The sequence below is a fragment of the Giraffa tippelskirchi genome, chromosome 3 (genome assembly GCF_054371585.1).
Source record: "Giraffa tippelskirchi isolate mGirTip1 chromosome 3, T2T-mGirTip1v1.2.pri, whole genome shotgun sequence".
Taxonomy (NCBI): Eukaryota; Metazoa; Chordata; class Mammalia; order Artiodactyla; family Giraffidae; genus Giraffa; species Giraffa tippelskirchi.
In genome coordinates, this window is record NC_137277.1 from 183,136,897 (window position 1) to 183,157,591 (window position 20,695).

A 20,695-nucleotide genomic window follows, 5' to 3' on the forward strand; every position below is an offset into this window, starting at 1 on the left:
AAGAACTCAAGTCAAAAACCTAGAAACTATCCATGGATATCCTTATTCTCTCAGTCTCTACATCCAAACTGATAGCAAGTGCTGTCTACTTTACCTCCAGAGCTTATCTGGACCCTGTATACTCCCTCTGCTCTCCACTCCCACCGCCCTAGACCAGGTGACCTCCTCGCTGTGTGAGCTACTACAGAAGCCACTGGTCACTTTGCTTCCTGCCTGCCCTCTCCCCCTTCTCCCCCTATCCATTCTCTACACATTAGTTAGAGTGATTTTTCTAAATATAAATCAAATCGCGTCACTTTCCTGCTTCATGAAATTCCTTCAGGAGCTTGCATCTCATCTAGAATTGAATCCTAACTCCTTACCCTAGCCTATAACACCCAGCATGTCTGGCCTCCGCCTTCCTTCTGAACCTCATCTCAGGCAAACCCCTGGCCCTGACACCACAGTGTCGTTGGCTTCTCTCCAGTCCCTGAGCACAGCCTATTTCCTCCTTGGGGCCTTTGTTCTGACTCTGCCCTCTGTCTCCTGGTCCTGGCTGGGCCCTTCTCGTCATTCACATCTCAGCTTCTTGGTCACCTCCCCTGAGAGGACTGCCCTGATCACCTTCTCTCTCACCCCAATTTCACTCCGTATGTTTCACCAGTAGCTGACCTTTGTTTAATTGTCTGTTTCTCTACTAGGAAGTAAGTCCAGGAAAACAATGACCTTGTTTTCTACTTGATTCACCAGCATCTGGAACAGGGCCAGAACAGGTACCCAGAGAAAATTTATCATGTGAGGAAATGTCAATTCCCTCCACCCCAAGCCTCCACCCCATCTATTAAACAGGGATAATAACATGACAGCATCTTCCTCACAGAGTTAAGATTAAATGAGAAGGACTTCCCTAGAGGTCCAGTGGTTAAGAATCCGCCTGCCAATGCAGGGGACACAGGTTCAATCCCTGGTCTGGGAAGATTCCACACGCCTCAGAGCAACTAAGCCTGTGCCCCACAACTACTTAGCCTGTGCTCTGGAGGTTGAAGGTCACCAAACTGAGCCCACATACAACAATTACTGAAGCCTGCATGCCTAGAGCCCATGCTCTGCAACAAGAGAAGCCCCTGCAATGAGAAGCTTGTGCACCGCAAATAGAGAGTAGACCCCACCCCCTATTGCTGCAACTAGAGAAAGCCTGAGCGCAGCAGTGAAGACCCAGCACAGTCAAAAATAAAATAAATTAAAAAAAGATCAAATGAGAAGTACACGTAAGGCTCAGGCACAGTGCCTGGCACTTGGTCACGAGTGGCTAATAATCCCATTACTATTATCAATACCATAATGGAATCCCTGACAGAAATGGGGAGAACCAGTGGGACTCCCACTGCTCCTCAACTGAGCTCCAAGCAGTGGGCTAACTGGCCCAGGCCCAGTACTTGTCAGACCAAAGTCCTCAACACCCAACAGCAGAGGGCGGGCAAATCCAGGGATGACAAGCGGAGGCGAGCCTGCTTCAATTCAACTGTAAGTTTATTAGAAAGGCCATGGACAGATGAACCCTGAGTTACCAGCTGAGGAAGAAATGAAAAAAGCTCCTGCCCCTCTCGGCCCGCCCCACAGGCCTCTCGTGAACTCTGTCCTGCGGCGGACTCCAACAGAAGTCAGCCAGAAAGTGCTTTCTCGATGATCCTTCAGGGACTGCTTGACCTGACTGCAGGGGACCCAGGGGTGGATGCTGGTGCCTGGAGCTGGGAGCCACAGGGCCTTGGTCCTCTCCTCTAGCAGAAAGTGGTTCCAGACCCCGCCCCCCCACCCCGCCCCCCCAGCACAACAGAACAGAAGAGGAGCCAACCGGGATAGAGCAAGTTCTGCTAAACAGCCAAAGGCTCTGGGAGGGGACGCCGGACTGCCTCGGAGGTGGGTGCAGATGGCTACAGACGGCCAATCGTGGGTGTCCCCCTGGGGGGATCCTAAAGCTGCTCTAAGGGGTCTCAGCCACAGAGCGCCCTTGTGTGACTCAGCGCCCTCCTGGGGCTCCACCGGCTACTTCTGCTCCCAGAAAGGCAAATGGATCTGGTAAAAATCCACGGTGGTTGATGCCATTTTGTCCTTAAAAACAGATAAAGAGTTTGTACAGTGAATTGATTTCAACCAGCAGAGCCTGAGCCGAGAAGAGTCCGTCCTGGGGAAGGAGAAGGCACTTCTCACACCCTCCCTGGGGTGATCTGGGCTGGTTGCTTCCTGGGCCCCTCGGGGCTCCGCTCCCTCTGGCCCTGGGATTCAGGCCTGCTCCCTCTGGGAAGCACGCTGCCTCCATCCAGCTAGCACCGCCCCGCGGCCTGGATGCTCGGGCCCCTCACAGGGTGGTGGACGGCAGCTTCCTCACCCGCCGCTGGGCCAGGATAGACGACTCGATGGGCTTCAGCTGAGGGGTGGGCTTGGAGCTGTTGAGCGCTGAGTAGGTAGCTGCCATGGCTCCCTGGGAGAGAAGGGGGACTCAGTTCACGAGGGTGGGAGGTACATGCGCTCCAGGGCCAAGCCAGCCCCTCCCAGGGTTCTATAGCCCACCCGGCCCCCTGCTGATCCCTGTTAATCTTGGTGGTTCTTCATGGTCATCAGTCCTGCCTCCTCCCTCAGACTGAAGGCTTCAGAGGGCAGGAGCTGTGCTCCCCCAAAGGACTGGGGGCCATGAGTGCACTGTCGACACCCTGGCATGTCAGACGGGGGCTCCCTGGGGAGAGACGCACGTGGCATCTCCTGGCTCTGCCACTCCGAGTCCTTGCCCTCGGAACCCTGGCTTGGGCCCCTGCGGCCTGGGAGCCTGGGGTGGCAGTACCTTCACAAGCTGCAGGTCCTGGTGTGACAGCTGGCTCTGTGGAAGCTTGTCCTTCTGGGTGATCCACGGGTGCTGCAGGACCTGCTTGGCTGTAAGGCGCTGGTGGGGGTCCACGTGCAACATCTTGGACACCAGGTCCTGGGGAAGAGCAGGCAAGGGGTTGGTGGGAGAGGCTAGCAGGGGAGCAGAGTGCTGGACCTGGCTGATGAGGAATGGCTAAGGCAGCCGCCTCCTGCGATCTCCTGCCTGGACCCTTGCAAGCAGCCCTTGCAATCCATTCTCCACACCGCTCTAGGGCCTCCTCGAGTGGCACATGCCCTTTTTGGGGATTTCTTCTTGGAAGGCCCTTTCTTTTCTCTTTCACCATCTAGAAGCCATGCAGGAAGGTGGGAAGAACCGAAGGCTGGGGCTGGGAAGGATCAAAACCTGACTCTGCTACTCATTGACTGCATATCTGGGGCAAGTTACTTTGACTCTCTGGGCCTCAGCTTCCCCTCTGAGAAACAGGATGACAAAAGTACCCGACTCATAAGGTCAATGCGAGGGGGTACTGTTCACTAAGGACTCAACCCAGCGTCTGACAGAGGTTCCCACCACTGGGACCCGTTGTTTAGTACTGAAAGCGCAAACTTTCCCTCCTCTGAGAAGGCCTGTCTGCCTGGTGGCCCGTAGCTCTGCTTGGGCCTCCACTGCCTAGACCTCTGACCAGGAGGACCTGCCTCTGTCCCCTTGTGTGCAAGCCTGTCTCTCCCCTCACACTAAGTCCCCATGAGGCAGAGGCCGTGACGATGCAGCCTTCTGTCCCCCTTCAGGGCCCAGAACACAGGAAGGGCCAGTGAACGATCCCCAAGTTGTCCAAACAAGACACAAGATAGAGGGCGGTGGGGGGGAGGGGGCAGCAGTCTGCCTAAGAATCTTCCACTTGCAGAAATACAGCAACAGGGGTTTGTGGGATATTCCACTTGGAGAAATAAGGCTGCCGGTCGCCTGTCCGTGAAATGCCGAGGCCCCGGGGTGGGACCCCGCCTCCGCTCTCGGTGAGCAGGGCCCAGGCCTTACGGACTCACCTTGGCCGTGTCTGAGACTGTGTTCCAGTTGCCCCCGCTGAGGGTGAACTTGCCACTGCCGATCCGGGTCAGGATTTCCTCTGGTGTGTCACTGGGTCCATTGGCAAATGGAGTGTATCTGGAGGAAAGTCCACCTGGTGTGGGTATAGCCTCTGGCCTCCACCCTGGTGGCTGGGGTGGCGAGGGGGGACTGTGTCTCCCCCTTTGGAGTGGGTGTGGAGTGGGTGCCCCCAAAGGTGGCACTTCCTTCCCAAGGTGGAGCTCCCAAAGGCAGCACCACATTCCCGTCTCCAGCCCTTCTTAAGGCAGGGCCGAGTCTTCTCCCATCAGATGAGCACCACCCTAGCCTGTACACTAGGGCTGGAGGAAGGGGCAGGGGGCAGACGGGGTGCAGGCCAGAGGGGCACTCACCCCGCCAGCATGGTGTACAGCAGAATGCCCAGGCTCCAAATGTCGCAGCCTTCATCATAGCCCTGGCGCTTCAGGACCTGGCAGGAAGGCAGGCAGGGGAGGGTGGTCGGTCTGAGGGGCGTATGCCTGCCTGCTACTCCCCAAAGAGCAGGACAAGGGTCCTAGGCGTGGGCTGACCCTCCCTTGGTACCTGGACCAAGGCCACACAGACCGGAGTCCTGGACAGCATGGGGCCTCTGGAAGGGACACAAGGCCCCCGTGCCAGACTCTTGTAGCCGAGGAGGCCGGGCCACTCACCTCGGGTGCCACGAAGTTGGCGGTGTAGCAAGGTGTCATGAGGAGCCCGTTCTCAGCCCGCAGCTGCTTGGCAAAGCCAAAGTCACAGATGCGCAGGCACTCAGGGTTCCCAGACTCGTCCACGTACAGGATGTTGCTGGGCTTGAGGTCCCTGTGCACAACCTGGGGGCGGAGGGTCCGGGTCAGTTCTCCATGCGGGCAGGCCGCCAGGGGCCCAGGTCCACTGCCAGGGATGGGAGGGTCAGAAGATGGGCCCAGAGAGGGGGCAGAAGGACCCAGAATCTGAAAGGGGGGGAAGGGGCTGCCAAGGGGCCTTGGTGCTGCTGGGATCATCGACTTGAACCCTCCAGGTCAATGTCTGTGTGCGTGCACGTGCTCAGTTGTGTCTGACTTTGCAACACCATGGACTGTAGCCTGTCAGGTTCCTCTGTCCATGGAATTTTCCAGGCAAGAATATTGGAGTGGGTTACCATTTCCTACCCCAGGGGGTCTTTCTGACTCAGAGATCAAACCCAAGTCTTTTATGTCTCCTGCATGTCTCCTGCATTGGGAGGCGGGTTCTTTACCACTGAGCCACTTGGCAGCTCTAACTTCACTGTCCACTGCGAACTCCTCAAATCTGCCTGCCACACATGTGCGTACGTGCATGCATGCTAAGTCACTTGAGTCGTGTCTGACTCTTTGAGAACCTATGGACTGTAGCCCACCAGACTCCTCTGTCCATTGGACTTTCTAGGCATGAATACTGGAGTGGGCGCCATGCCGTCCTCCAAGGGATCTTCCCAACTCAGGGATCAAACCCATGTCTCCTTATGTCTTCTGCATTGGCAGGCGGATTCTTTACTACTAGCACCACCTGGGAAGCGGGGGACCACACATGTGACCTAATGGCAACTCCATCCTTCCCATTGCATGGGTCAAAATCTTAAAGAGTCATTCTTAATTCCTCTTTTTTTTCTTATATTCCTTGATCAATCCATCAGCAAACACTGCTGGCTCTACCATTAAAATACATCCAGAGACTTCCCTGGATAGTGGTCCAGTGGTTAAGACTCTGTGCTCTCAATGCAGGGGGCCCAGGTTTGATCCCTGGTCAGGGAACAAGATCCCACACGCCATAGCTAAAGATCTGGAATGCCACAACTAAGACCTGGTACAGCCAAATAAATAAATATTTTTTAAAAAATATCCAGAGCCCAGGCACTTTTCAGCCTCTCTACTGGCAGCATGAGAATCCCAGCCATTATGATCCCTCCCCTGGATTACGGCAACAACCTCCTAACCAGTCTCCCTGCTTCTGCTTCATCCTCTATGGCCTGTTCTAAACAGAGCAGCCAGAGTAATCCTGTTAAATGTAAGTCAGATCATGTCACCTCCAAGTGTTCCACTCCTAAGAAGGAAAGCCTTTACAATGGCCTGGTGGCCTCACCTCCTCTCTCCCCTACCCCTCACCCACATCGCTGGCACTCTCTGGTCCTCTAGGAATCCTTTCCTTGCTCAGCTGGCTTTGGCCACACCAGCCTCTTTGCTCTTCCTTCAACATGCTAAGCACACTCCTGCCCCAGGGCCTTTGCACGTGCTATTCCCTCTTTCTGGAATACTCTTCCCTTAGGCATCTGCCTGGCTCATTCTCTTATTTCTTTCAGGTTTCAGCTCAAATGTCACCTTACCAGTAAGGCCTTCCCTAGACCATTCCATATAAAATAGCAACCACAGACCAGTACTCCTTAGTCTCCTACCCTGCTTTATCTTTATCCACAGCATTTACCACCATTTGATATTTACTTCCTTGTCTTCTGAACCCACCCACTGGAATGTAAGCTCCAGGAGTGTTTTGCTCACTGCTGCATCCCAGCATTAAGAACAGTCACTCCAGCTGACAATCACTACGCAGCACATAATAGGTATTCAATAAATACCTGCTGAAGAAATGGACAAATGACACTGCTGGGGCCTTAAGCACATGACTCTCCCCTGGTCCCATGTGCTCGTGTGTAACCTGAGGAGGCTGACCCATTTCATTTACTTTTCATCCACACCCTCTCCCTCTGCATGGTTCCATTCAGAGTCACTGACTCTCAGCTGATTATTGACAACTCTCAGATCTCTGACACTAACCCGGAACTTTCCTGAGTCCAGGATCACACAGCTGCTTACCAGATGGCAACCACTGAATGTCCCCTAGCCCCTCAAGCTCAACAATCCCAGACTAAACTCATTTTCACCTTCCTTCTCCCATGAGCTCATGGTACCTCCCTGAGAGCTGTGAAAAACCTTCATTGGCTCCCTACCACTTTGGGATAAAGCCCAAAATCCCCATCCTGGTGTGGAGAGCCCAGCTGTCTGTTCTAGCCTCATTGTCCACCACATCCCTCCAGCACCTGAAGCTCAGGCCAGAGGGGGCTCCTTCAACCACGAACAGCCATCTCTCTCTATGGAATGCCTACTCACCCCCAGAACCGAGCATAAGGTTCGCACACAGCAAGCGCTACGGGAACTCTGTGCCGTGAATGAATGAATTGCACCTCCGAAACACACAGAGACCTTGCACATTAGATCGGCCGAATCTCGCCAGTCAGTTGGCTTTATGAGAGGATCCCTGCACAGTCCCTGTGGAGCCAGGCCAAAGGCTCCAGAGGCAGCTGCTGCTCACTCCAGCTGACAATTACTATGCAGCAACTCAGGCCCAGGTTTCAAAAGCAGCCAAATTACCAAAACAAGAAAACCCCTGCGTTGCGCAGGCCAAACGCAGCCACTGAGTCACAGGCTGTGGATCTAGTGAAGTTGTGATTTCAGTCAGGAGGCAGATGGGCTGCAGTGTGAATCCTGGCTCTACCGGCAGCAGCGGTGTGATCATGATGTGTCACTCAACCTCTCCAGCTTTTGGTTTTGTCACCTGTAAAACGGGGCTGATAAGAGTGCTTGGCCCCCTGCATTACAGGAAGGAGCATATGAGTTAGGCACCAGAAGTATGTAGCACAGGGCCTGGAAAATGACAGCTGCTGCCATAGTAACCCCAGCACTTCCTGGGGCTGAACCCCACCATCGTGCATCAAGATACAGCGAGTGCTTGTTAAGAAGCTCTTAAAAATGAGAGGACAAGAAGGGCAGGAAAATAAGGGCACAGATGCTGTCCAAAGCAGCAGCCAATCATACGCAAGGAAGGAGCACAGACTCTGAAGCCAGTTTAGCTATGGAACTTTTACTTAAGCTCCCAGAGCCTCAGTTTCTTCACCTATAAAATGGGTGAACTAATACTCACACCTTCTTCATAGGTTTGTTGAAACAATTGAGTGGATGTGTAAAGTACTTAGAATCTGTCTGGCCTGTGGAAAGTGCTCTGTGGTGCCAGTGGCAGCAAAGTGCTCTGTCATCACCGGCATCATCGGAGGATGCGCATTAGGGCAGCTGAGACCAGCCACACACACACACACATAAAGGGTGAAGTTCTTCTACATAAGTCGTCTGGTTAAACAGAGAAGTCAAAGTGCGAAGCACTACTGAGTTCTCAGACAGGCTGTTCTCGGCACCCTGGGGCCCTGAGGGAAGCTAGAGACTTGAAAGGGCTCCACATATTAAACAAAGAACTCTTGCAAAATAAGATGAAAAAAAGCAGACAACCCAATTTCATTTAATGGACAAAAGACTTGAACCAACTTTCCATAAAAGAGGCTGTCCAAATGGCAACAAACTGCCGAAGAGGTGCTCAACTTCATCAGTCATCCAGAAAATGTAAATTAAAACCACTATGGGATACCACTCCTTATCTCTTGGAGTGGCTATAATTAAAAAGATGGAAAATGCCAAGTGTTGGCAAGTAACAGAACTCTCCCACGCTTCTGGAGAATATAAATATGTAAAACAACTTTAGAAACCTGGCAACATCTACTAAAGATGAATAGATTCTGCACTATGACCCAGCAATTGCACTGTTACGTTTACACCCAGGTTATAGTGGACAAGTGTTCACGAGAGACCATGGCAGCGTAACTTGTCATAGTCAGAAAACTGGTAACAGAGACTTCCCTGGTGGTCCAGTGGCTAAGACTCCAAGCTCCCAATGCAGGGGGCCCGAGTTCAGTCTTTTGTCAGGGAACTAGATCACACAAGCCAAAACTAAAGATCCCACATGCTGCAACCAAGACCCAGAGCAGCCAAAAGAGAAGAATCCTGACTATCATCAAAATCTGACTTTATCAGCTTTGTGAAGCAATATGCCGAAGGGACCATCACTATCAACTCCTTCGTTCTTGAATACCTTCTTTCAAAACATAAGTAAGTAAACTAGTAACAACCCACGTCTATTAACGGTAGAAAAGATAATTAAACTGTGGTCTATTCACACAGTCGCAACCACAGAGCAATGAGACTGAGGGAACCGCATCCACACAGCATCACTGGCGAATCTCAGAGAGTGCTGAGGGGCTGAAGTCAGATATGAAAGGGTACATTTATATAAAATTAGAAGTCAGCTTAGAATGGTTTATCTTTGAGGAGAGAGAGTGGAAGGGGCTCGAGGGGGTTGGGGGGACTAGAAATCCTTCAGCTTCCACTCTGGAAAGCCCTTCCCTGAGGAGTTCCCTGGTGGTCCAGTGGTTAGGACTCCCAGTTTTCATTGCTGAGGGTATGGGTTCAATTCCTGATCAGGGAACTAAGCTGAGAGGCACAGCCCTGTCTGCTCTGGGTGCTGGTTACATGGGTGTATTCACTTTTGAAGACTTATCGAATTGTACATGATGATCTGTTTATGTGATATTTCAATATGAAGATAACATTAAAACAAATAGGAGGGCCCAGAACTGGTCACCCCCTTTTTCATTCCTCAGCTGTTATGAGATTCCCAGCTTCTGGACCACAGATGCCAAAGTGTAAAGAGCTTGAGAATCTCCCTCCAAAACCCTCCATGAGAGCTTCTGATTTCCTCATCATCTTCCGCTAGTATTTGGAAAGGGCCAGAAACTTTAGAGGCAGCTGGTAAAGAATCTGCCTACAATGCGGGAGACCCGGGTTCGATCCCTGGGTTGGGAAGATCCCCTGGAGAAGGGAAAGGTTCCCACTCCAGTATTCTGGCCTGGAGAAACTTTAGGGCCCATAGGTTCCAAAATCCCAAAGATGTCCTTTGGGCAAGAAATAATACTCTCCCATGACACCTCTACAGAGTGAATGTCTGTACTTGGAGCTCACCTACCCCTCATAGAGAGGCTCACTACTTTTGGAAGCAGCTCCCACTCTAGAAAAGCCCTTCCCTGGTTAATTCCCTGGTGGCCCAGTGGTCAGGACTCTGAGCTTTCACTACTGAGGATGCAGGTTCAATCCCTTGTTGGGGAACTAATATCCTACAAGCTCTGAGGTACAGCCGTCCCTGCTCTGAGCTTTAGGTGGCCTGCTGGAAACTCAACACTTCAGCTCTGTCTTCTAAACCTTCTTTGGGTAATGCTAGCTAGTACTCACCTGAGAACAAAACAGGAAAAGGAAGCCCATGTACTGTCTGACCTGACATATTTCCATATCAGTCTGTTTGCACTGGTCATTTCAAAACACAAAACCACTTCAAACACGACCATGCAGTAACCAAATTGGACCTCTGGTGATGAAGTAAAGTTCTTTTTCACAAAAGAATCCCCCTAGTAAGTTAGGCAGAATCACATATTTTTGCAAATTCTAATGAAATGATTGATTCAGGGAAATGTCCCCAAAGGCTGAAACCACTGCATGAACGGTTGGTGAGGATCTCCATGATACACTTCACACCCACCCACGGCCTGACACCTGTTCAGCCATCCCCAGACTGTGATGACTAACGGGGGCAATGAGACACTGGCTCCCGGACACGATGCCGTGTGAAGTTCACTGCACCTCCCATAGAGAGATTTTGGACTCCTTGCTCCCAAAAAGAAGTTGAAGCGAAATCTAATTGACTTTGGAGCACCTTGCAGTTTACAGGAAATACAAGCAATAGAGAAACAATTAAAATGATCCCACAAGGAAGCAAACACATTCATAATGAGGGACTGGGACTTCCCTGGTGGTCCAGTGGTTAAGACTGTGCTGCCAATGCAAGGGTTATGGATTCAGCCCCTGGTTGGGGAACTAAGATCCCACATGTTCTGCAGTGTGGTCAAATAAATAAGTAAATAATGTGGGACATTCCACAGAACTGCTCCCTTCAACAAGTCAGTGGCATCTGAAAGGGAGGTTTTACCATGGAGGTGACATGAATGTACACACTTAATGAAACTCATCAACTTGTACACTTAAGATCTACTGTAGGCAAATTTTATCTCAGTTTTATAAGAGGCTTAAGGGGTATGATAAGTGAATGAAAGGTATGAACCTTACATTGTGAAAGGCAGAGATTGTGAATCCAATAAACCAATCGCAGAAAGACATTTTTGACATTTGAGTCAGTTCTAATAAGGTGGATGTAAGTGGAGCCTATTATACAAAGTGAAGTAAGTCAGAAAGAGAAACACCAATACAGTATATTAATGCATACATATAGAATTTAGAAAGATGGTAACGACAATCCTACATGAAAGGCAGCGAAAGAGACACTGATGTAAAGAACAGACTTCTGGACTCTGGGAGAAGGCAAGGGTGGGATGATTTGAGAGCATAGCATTGAAACATGTATATTACCATATGTAAAACAGATGACCAGTACAAGTTCGATGCATGAAGCAGGGCAGTCAAAGCCAGTGGTCTGGAACAACCCAGAGGGATGGGGTGCAGAGAGAGGTGGGAGGGGGGTTCAGGATGGGGGGACACATGTGCACCTGTGGCTGATTCATGTCGATGTACAGCGAAAACCACAATATTGTAAAGAAATTAGCCTGTATTTCCAGCAGCATTTCCTCCTACAGCCACTTCCTCTTGTCCTGACAGCTGAACCCACAGCCAGATTCCTCCCTGAAGCCTTGAAGCTCCCACAGTGCTCTTGCTGCTTCCAACTCAAAACCCCTCTGCATCTGTAGCTCCCCACCCAAATTTCTCAGTCAAACACTCTGGCTCCCTTCTTCCCAGGCTGTGTGACCTTGGGCAAGTGAGCTCACATCTCTGAGCCTCAGCTTCCATAACTATAAAGTGAGGCCAAGAACAACATCTACCCAGTAGAGTTGTTGTGAAAATCAGTTGAGATAATGCAAGAAGGAACTCAGCATGATGCCTGCCTAGGTCCTGAATAAATGTTCCTTTTCACAATGTGGCCTCATCTGTCCCTCCTTTCCTTCCTTACATCCTTCCACTTGCCCACTCACCCATCTCGAGTCTTCCCCTCTGGGGGAAGACTGCCACTGTCTGGGCCAGTCATGGTCCATGCACTCTGTTGATGGTAAGACTCCAGGCTGCACCCCCCGGGGCCCACTTGGTGACCCCCTACTCAAGACTTACCCCCTGGGAGTGCAGATACTCCACGGTCTTGCTGATGGTGTGCAGGACGAAGCTGGCCTCACGCTCCGAGAAGAATTTCTGCCGTAGGATCTTATCCAGCAGCTCCCCTCCCCGCATCAGCTCTGTTACCAGGTACACATGCTTGCCGTCATCGTACACCTGCCGGAGACCTCACCATCAGGCCCCTCCCCTCGATGCCAGGCCTGGGCTCCTCGGCCACCAGCTCACCAGGCCAGGGAGGAAAGACCTGAGTCTTGGGCCTATGTTCTGCTCTGTGTCTCATCACCCTGGCAGGGCTTTCACCTGGGTCCCTGGACAGGATGCTGGCTCTGTCCTGAGGGCAAGAACGCTCTCAGAGAATGCCAGCGTCACCCAGGGAGGGCAACTGGTGCAGCCAGACTAGAGGCACCTCAGGGGACTTCCCATCCGTGAGCAGGGGAGGGTCAGAAGTCAAAGGAATGGCAGCCCCGAGACCAGTCTGAGAGTCGAGGGCCCGTGTCCCCACCCCACCCTCAAGGACCCCCACTCACATCTTTCAGAGTGATGATGTTGGGGTGCTGCCCATACCGCAGAAGAATTTCAATCTCTTCCGAGGGGTCTCGCTTGCTCTTGTCGATGACCTGAGGAAAGGGGGTGCACGTGGTGGGGTTGGGGGATTAACTCCAGAGTCTCTCCCTGCCACAGAGCCCCATGCTGCAGGGCGTGGAGTCTCAGCTGCACGCCTTTCACCCATCCACAGAGCTTCCAGCACCACCCCTCCCCGACCAGAGGGCCAGGGCTACATCACCCACCACCTCCACCCCAGCCGAGTGGCCTTGGCCCAGATAAGGTCATGAGCCCCACCTTGACAGCATATTCCATGTTGGTGGCTTTGTGGACACAGCGCTTGCACTCAGAGTAGGAGCCCACACCAATCGTCTCTTTTACCACGTAGCCATCGCTAAACACCAGGTTCTTCCCGTGTAGTTGCTGCAGGAGACCAAGAGGCAGGACTGATTATGTGCTCTAGAATGGAGAGTCAACTCCCAGAACCCCAGGCCTTGGGCCCGTGGAGGTGGCACTGGTCAAGAAGGAAGCCTGGCGTGCTGCAGTCCATGGGGTCATAAAGAGTTGGACACGACTTAGTGACTGAACAACAATAGGAGGCTGGAGGCATGAGGTAGAAGACCTTGGGCAAGAATCTGCCCCTCTCTGGGCCTGTTTTCTGCACTATATGATGGGCACACTTGCTGGCTCCCAGGTGCCTGGTTGCAGTTTGTGGTCAGTGGGTGCTGTAGCAGGCAGGTAAGGAGCCATAACACACACAGGGAGCAGTTGGAGGCTCTGAAAACCCAGGCAGGCCTGAGGGGGTACAGGAGCCCTAAGCCAGGTCCCAGCTCTACCACTTACTGTGGTCTTTGGCGGGTTGTTTCCCTTTTCTGGGTGACACAGCCCACCTTGTGGGATGTCTTGAGGCTCTGAGACATTAACTGTATCAAATGCTTCTGTGATGCTGAGTGTGTAGCAGGTACTATTCTGAGCCCTTTTCACCAGGTGACCACACAGCCCACACAAGGCCCTGGTTCACGTCTGCTGCCCTCACATCCAGTGTGGTTTAACACTTGTCTGGGACCAAGATATCCCAGTTGGATAATAAATCACACAGTCACCCTAACTTTACACACAGTAACTCACATAATCCTTGAAACAACCCTTGGGGAAAGGTTCTATCATCACCCCCATTTACAGATGAGGAAACTGAGGTACCAGGATCCACACTCCCTGACCCTGGAAGCTCTGACCCAGGCAGTGAGCTCCCAAGTCTTCATTCTTGCCTCTCAACTCTAAATTTCCCACACAGTTGGGAGAGTAGGCAAGTGGGAGACAGTGGGAAGAGACTCGAGTGCCCCTCATCCCTGTCAGGGCCAGCCACCGCCCAGCACCAGCAACCTGGGTATGCCCTGGCCCTACAACATTCTGGCTCTGTGTCAAGAAACTCATAACCTGGAGAAGGGAATGGCTACCTACTCCAGTATTCTTGTCTGGAAAAGTCCATGGACAGAGCAGCCTGGCAGGCTACAGTCCATGGGGTCTCAGAGAGTCAGACAGGACTGAGCAACTAAACACACACACACACAGGGCTTATTAGGACCAAATGTGTGCGAAAGGAAAGCAGATGGTGACTCTTGAAAAATTCAATTTCAGAATATTTTAAAGTTTCAAATTATATATATACATATATACATACATATATATGTGTGTGTGTGTGTATATATATATATATATATGTATATATGGCTTCCCTCATAGCTCAGTTGGTAAAGAATCTGCCTGCAATGCAAGAAAGAGACCCGGGTTTGTTTCCTGGGTCGGGAAGATCCCCTGGAGAAGAAAATGGCAACCCACTCCAGTATTCTTGCCTGGAGAATCCCATGGGCAGAGGAGCCCGGTGGGCTACAGTCCACGGGGTTGCAGGTGTCGGACACGACTTAGCGACTCAACCACCATATATATATATAAAGAAACATAACCACACTGCCTTCCCTGTTTTACAAATGGGGAAACTGAAGCTCAAGGAGGTTGAGGCGCTGTGGGCTCCCCGGTGGCAGCAGGGTTTGAACCCAAGTCTATCCAAGTTCAGTGCCTGTGTTCTCAGCTGTTCTGCCTTGTGGCTTCCAAGAAAAGGACAGCTGAGAAGTTTCTCCCGCCCCTCACCTGTACCACCGCGTGCAGGGGCGCCTGTGTGGCCCGAGACTTGCCGTCGTCCTCCATTAGGCCGGTGGCCACGAAGCTGAAGCCGCGGAACAGCTGATGGGCACCGGCGCTGGGGGGGATGCCTGGGGAGTCTGCAGAGGCAGGAGGGGGATGTGAACCAGAGGAGGTACCCTTGACCCAAGGTAGCCCAGAAAGCTGGCCGGGATGGGAGCCTGGGCAGGACCTCTCAACCCCGGCTTTAGCCCACCTGCCCATGTGTGTTCAGACCAGCCCAGCCCTGTCATACAAGAAACAGCAAAACCCTCACATCCACCACCCGCCCAGGCCAAGGCACTTTATCCCTTCCTGGAGGCCTCCTCGTGTCTGGTCTGCCCCTTCAGATCCATCTTCTATGCAGCAGCCAGAGGGACGGTTTTAATCACAAGTCTGTGCCGTGTCTGTACCCTTCCTCTGCCCTTGGGACAGCCCAGGCAATGAGGTGCTTGTGATCTTAGCCTCCTCTCACCCCACTCCACAGCTCAGCCATACCCAGCTTCTCAGATCCTTAGAGGAGACTCTAAGCCATCACACGTGCTGTTCCTGCTAACTAGACAACCATTCCTTGTCCATCCTTTGAGGCTCAGCTCACACACTGTCCTCTGAGAAACCTGGCCTCATGCTGCTCCTCCAGCCCGTTGTCCCTGTTAAGATGCACTTGCCGAGCTGCCCAGAGCTGACTTCGTGTCTCTCTCCCACTACAGCCTGAGCCATATGAAGGCAGGGCCTGGGTCTGTCTTGTTCACCATCAATCCCTGCATGGCTGGCACACTAATAGGGATCTGGTACATACTTGTCAGATAAATAAAGATGGGACAGGCTGCTCGGAGAAGTGACAAGTTCCCCGACATCAGAGATGTACAAGCCACAGTGAGAAAAGCACCCCCTCTGCTAAAACCTGTTCCTCTAGGAGGATTTTCAGGACACTCTTCCCCAATATATGGCCAAAACGTTAGGATTTACCAAGTTCCCTCCCAGAAGCCCCCTCCTTGGCTTCTATCTGTAATTCCATGGACTGATTGGGTCTAAGGCTAAGTCCGTGTTCCAGATGCGTCACTGAAGCCCAGATGTCAGAGCAGCCAAAGCCAATTCCCACGCTTGCCCCTGACCTCTGGGCACTGTCACCCCTGCTCTGCTGGACCTTCCCCACCTCGCGTGTTTGCCAGGTCAGATTCTTCACCCCTGACGTGAGTGGGAGCCTGATGTGTCTTGTCTTTCCAGTGGGCTGAAGGTGCCCGGGGCCAAGGGTCCTGACTTTTCTATTGTGGCCCACTCACCCACTCACTCCCACCCCCTTGCCCAGGCACAAAGAGGCCCATAGAGCCCTGGAGTGGGACAGCCAGGCAGAAGGAGATGGGGACAAAGCGTCAGAGACTCCCCGCCTGTCTGCCCACACACCTGGGCCTGCCTCAGCCCTCAGGGCCCCCGCGCCCCAAGAGGCCCCTGACTCCTCACTTCCCTCCTGGGGAAGGGAAAGCCCAGGACAAAGTCAGACGAGGGACGCACCCTTGGGCGTGCGGGACGTGAACTCAGTGTCAAAGTAGAAGGTGTCATCAGGTTGTGCCACGGCCGGCTTGAAGGGTGGCTTGATCTCACGCCGGTACAGCTTCTGCAAGGTGGGGTGGGTGCCCTGGTTACCTGGGCACCCCCACAGCCCGCAGGCAGCCCCATGCAGGAGGAGGAGTTAATGGCCTGGACGGATCACAGGCTATGCAGACAGGGCATAACTGCTCGCCCTCAGGAGGCCAGCCCGTGCCCCCAAGGCCACGTTGTCACCTCTGCTTCACATCGGAGGCTCGAGTCAGCAGAAGCTCCCTCCCACCACAGCCGAAGGCCTCCCTGGGGCCCCAGGTGGACAGACTCACTCACATTCCAGTCAATGGTGGAGTAGAAGACATGCCGCTTGATTTCCTCTGCCCCGTCAGGGCCGGAGCCTGAAAGAGCCCAGGTGAGGGGTCTGCCCCAGGACGTTCCGACCCCCAGACACCCGGCCTGTCCTCCGAGCAGCTGCATCTCACTGGGGTCTGGGACCAGAGGCTGGGCTCACGCCACCCCAAGTCCATCTAGCCATCACCCCAAGGCCTACAGACCACGCAGCATTTTCCACTTTCTGGAGCCTCTTGATGATCAGGCTCCCAAGTACTGATGGGAGAAGGAAGGTCCAGAGAAGAGAGGCTAGACAACTTGTCCAAGGCCAAACTCAGGACAAGCCAAACCTGTCCTGAGATCTGCAGGGGGTCCCCACCTCCCGACCCTGCACCAACTTAGGCCTCATCTCTGATGCTCTTAGCCCATCGCCCTTGTCAGCCACCAGACAGGCTCTCCCTCCATTCAAGCTCAGACACCTGGATGAGACCTTGCGAAGCTGGTCAAGGTCCAGGTGAACCCGGGAGCCAAGGAACCAACACATACTGAGCAGCTACTACAGGCACATTCACGTGACTTCATTTAATCCACGAAGCTCGAGACCATCGTCCCCCGTGGAGACAAAGACCTCGGGCTCTGGGGGGAGACATCAACTGCTTTGGGTCACTCTGCTCACAAACAGCACTCATTCAACCACAGTATCTGTGGAGGGACCACCGCATGCCAGTGTCATGGGGTCCTGAGCCCCCGGCGCCTGAACTCATGCCTCATCTCCTGAGCCAGCAGCCTCGGCGGAGGAGCCGTGCCGGCCTCTGTCCTCATCCCCAGGCGGAGTGGAGATGACTCAGTTCCTGCTTTCCCCCAGACACAGGTCACCCCCCGCCACCGCCCCCCACTCCACACATGGTGGCCGCCAGCATTGTCTGCCCACACAAAGGACAACGGCCCCTTTCAGCCCCAGATGTGGCCCCGTGGCCTAGGCCGCAGCTGTACCCGTTCCCCTCCCCTGAGCTGGGGCCACTTACCGAGCCGGTTGGCAGGATTCCGCTTGAACAGGGCCCGCAGGAGGCTCTGGGCTTCCGTGCTTAGAAACTGGGGCATGCCTAGCTTCGCCCTGCAATGGCCCCCGGGTCTCATCAGGGTTGAGCCCCGCCCCGGAGGCCTCGTCTCACCTCCCGCCTCTGTCCAGGTCTCATTTCCAGCTCAGTCCAGACAAGCTGTCCACTAACTTCCCTCCCAGAGACTCAGGATTCTCCACCCACAGGCCCCTGTGGGTGAAAAGGGAGCCCTAGAAAAAGCACAGCACTCGAACCAGCGGAGTATCTCGTTCTTGGAGAATCTGAGGGTAGGTGTGGGGTGTTACTCTGGTCCCCAAATGAGGCCAAGAAGAGGAGACACCTGGAGGTGTCAGAGAGAGGCTGGAGCTTACTTCAGAATCAGTGTCATGGTCTCCTTCCGGTCCTTCCCCTGGAAGGGCAGGGAGCCCGTCAACATCTCAAACTGCAGGGAACAAGGGTCTGTTTAGGCTCTGGTCCTGCCCCCCCAGGCCTCCCATCTCCTCCCACCCAGGCCAGCCACTCAGCCCCACGCCCAGGAGGTCCACCTGGATCAAGAACTGTATGTGTCCCTCCCCTCTCCGTCAATCAGACCACCAGGAGCAGAACTAGGGGCCTGAGGTTGGGGAGAAGCCCACTATGGGGCCGGGGGCACCCCAGGTGGAGCCAAGCCTGGAATCCTTCCAAGGAAGGAAACTGCAGCTCGGAGGAGTGTGAGGCCAGCTTAGCTATGAGAGGACAAGAGAAGAGCCTTAGAGACCAGCAACCACCCTCCCCCGCCCCATGGGGAAACTGAGGCCCAATGCCTGGGCTGGATGCTGGAAGCTTTACCCCTGTGGGCACTCACCATCAACACCCCATAGGACCACCAGTCTGCACTGTGGGTATGACCCTGGCGGTTGACAACCTCGGGGGCCATGTACTCCACCGTTCCGCAGAAGGAATAGGCCTTCTTCTCATGGTCGATGGCCTCCTTGCTCAAGCCGAAGTCTGTGGCAATGAGGGCAAGCGGACACACCTTCAGGACCCCCTGCCTTCCTTGCAGCCACCCCTGCACACCCATCCCCCCTGCCCAGAGGCCTGAGGGCATCACCGCCCTGGTACTCAGGAGGAAGCTGAGGCCCAGGGGGGTGAGATGGTCTGCTCAGCATTACACAGTGGGGACCTGGGAGTCAAACCCAGGTCATGCCCAGGCCTAGACTTTTGACCACTTCTAAGTGCCTGGCACAGCCTCTCAGGACAAGTGGATACCCTAGCACTCGGCCCAGGTCCATCTAGAGCCCATCCTGCCCTCCCCTGAAACCAGAGGGGCAGGTGCCCTCCACTCACCAGTGAGTTTGATGTGGCCTTCCTCATCCAGAAGGATGCTGCAATGGAGAGAAGGGGTCAGGGACCCTCAGCTGTGGGCCTTTGGTGGGGTCAAGTGACACCATGGGGCTGTAGGGGTTGGGCCCAGCCCAGAGAAGCTGATCCACCCTGGTCCGGCTGGTGAATGGGTGGGTGGAGCAGGTACAGGTGGTGCCGTACAGGTGTGTTGCCTACCTTTCCGCTAATTCTTGAAACAACTGTGTGAGGTAGGTACTTTCATGGCCCTATTTTAATGGGAAGTTAAGGCCCAGGGAGGTTAAATAACTCCCTCAGTCAGAGAGCTAGGAGCTGGCAGAGATAAGATTTGAATTCGGGTCTGCCTGACTCTGGGCTTCCCTGGTGGCTCAGATGGTAAAGAATCTGCCTACAACACAGAAGACCCAGGTTCAATCCCTGGGTCAGGAATATCCCCTGGAGAAAGGAATGGCTACCCACTCCAGTGATCTTGCCTGGAGAATTCCACGGACAGAAGAATCTGGTGCGCTACTGTCCAAGTGGCTGCAAAGAGTTGGACATGACTGAGTGACTTAACACTTTCACTTTTCACTTTCTGCCTGACTCTAAAGCCACATCTCACTCCATGTAACCACCTGCCCCTGGCTCCCGAGTTACCACTTGAGGATATTTAGATGTTAAGGAAAATTCTACAGAGGGTCATATCAAGGAAGGACCTTTAATGGTGGCATCTCAAGATGTCATACTGGATTAGCAAAAAAGGTAGGCAACCCCCAGGCACAGAGGTACCTGGTGCTTGGTGATGGCAGCATTAGTGATGAGGCAGCCCCCCTGGTGAGCCCGCTGCTACCACCACTCTGCTCCACCCACCCATTCTCGGGGCAACCCAAGAAAGGAGGACTTTCTCAGGGAGAGTCACACCCACCCCCCTCAGACTGGCTCTGTTCCATAAGAGGCCCCTGGAACCTGCCTCTGCACACCCTAGGGAGCTGGGCAGAGCTGGGCCTTCACTCACTTCTCAGGCTTCAGGTCTCTGTAAATGATGCCTAGACTGTGCAGGTGATCCAGGCCCAAAGCCAGCTCGGCCAGGTAAAACTTCACATCCTCCTCCGTGAACATAACCTGCAATAGGCGGGAGGGGGCTTCAGCTGGGATCACCCCTTTCTCAGGAGCTGGGGCACTGGGCAGTCAGCAGCTTCCTCGTCCTCCTCAGAGATTTCATACACCCTTCTCTTTGTGAAGGGGTTTGAAGAATGAAATGACTAATATCCAAGTCACTCATGGCAGCATTGAAAGGCAAGTAGGGAAAGGCTGGAAACAGTCCAAGGGTCAAGCAGTAAACTAAACTGTCTACTTCCCACATAACGGAGTGCTATGCCAGCCATGAGGGGTTCCCAGGTGGTTCAGTGATGAAGAATCTGCCTGCCAAGCAGGAGATGTGGGTTCAACATCTGGGTCAGGGAGATCCCCTGGTGGAGGGCATGGCAACCCATTCCAGTATTCTTGCCTGGAAAATCCCATGGACAGAGGAGTCTGGCAGGCTACAGTCCATGGGGTTGCAAAAGAGTCAGACATGACTTGGCAACTAAATAACAACAATGCAGCCATAAACTAGAACAAGGATCTCTCTAGACGATGGATGGCTACAGATTCATCTCCAAGATATAAGTGCTAAGTCATTCCAAAACACACTGTCATGAAAAAAGCAAAGTACAGTATATACAGAATGGTATTTTGTATGT

The 20,695-nt window shown here is 53.4% G+C and overlaps 1 protein-coding gene and 1 non-coding gene across 12 annotated transcripts in view; one reads left to right on the forward strand and one right to left on the reverse strand.

Annotated features, from left to right (window-relative positions):
* Positions 1 to 1,491: 1,491 nt before the first annotated feature.
* The window catches only part of RPS6KA1 (ribosomal protein S6 kinase A1), a 37,487-nt gene continuing 18,283 nt past the window's right edge, over positions 1,492 to 20,695 (reverse strand). For 6 of the 11 annotated variants that reach the window (XM_081580500.1, XM_081580504.1, XM_081580506.1 and 3 more), the window contains 17 exons: positions 19,969 to 20,075; positions 18,960 to 18,997; positions 18,478 to 18,620; positions 18,005 to 18,075; positions 17,601 to 17,689; positions 16,579 to 16,643; positions 16,216 to 16,318; positions 14,674 to 14,804; positions 12,823 to 12,948; positions 12,510 to 12,599; positions 11,980 to 12,138; positions 4,591 to 4,752; positions 4,294 to 4,370; positions 3,883 to 4,000; positions 2,816 to 2,953; positions 2,366 to 2,458; positions 1,492 to 2,088 (listed from right to left, as the gene is read on the reverse strand). In XM_081580500.1, the coding sequence (XP_081436626.1) occupies positions 2,023 to 2,088; positions 2,366 to 2,458; positions 2,816 to 2,953; positions 3,883 to 4,000; positions 4,294 to 4,370; positions 4,591 to 4,752; positions 11,980 to 12,138; positions 12,510 to 12,599; positions 12,823 to 12,948; positions 14,674 to 14,804; positions 16,216 to 16,318; positions 16,579 to 16,643; positions 17,601 to 17,689; positions 18,005 to 18,075; positions 18,478 to 18,620; positions 18,960 to 18,997; positions 19,969 to 20,075 (1,776 nt within the window). In that variant the 3' untranslated portion in view covers positions 1,492 to 2,022. Of the gene's footprint in view, positions 2,459 to 2,815; positions 2,954 to 3,882; positions 4,001 to 4,293; positions 4,371 to 4,590; positions 4,753 to 11,979; positions 12,139 to 12,509; positions 12,600 to 12,822; positions 12,949 to 14,673; positions 14,805 to 16,215; positions 16,319 to 16,578; positions 16,644 to 17,600; positions 17,690 to 18,004; positions 18,076 to 18,477; positions 18,621 to 18,959; positions 18,998 to 19,968; positions 20,076 to 20,695 lie in introns of all 11 variants that reach the window. The other 5 variants (XM_081580505.1, XM_081580508.1, XM_081580502.1 and 2 more) reach the window with 3 other exon arrangements.
* On the forward strand, positions 5,615 to 5,691 carry TRNAE-CUC (transfer RNA glutamic acid (anticodon CUC)). Its single transcript has one exon. It is a non-coding gene; the product is annotated as a tRNA-Glu (tRNA).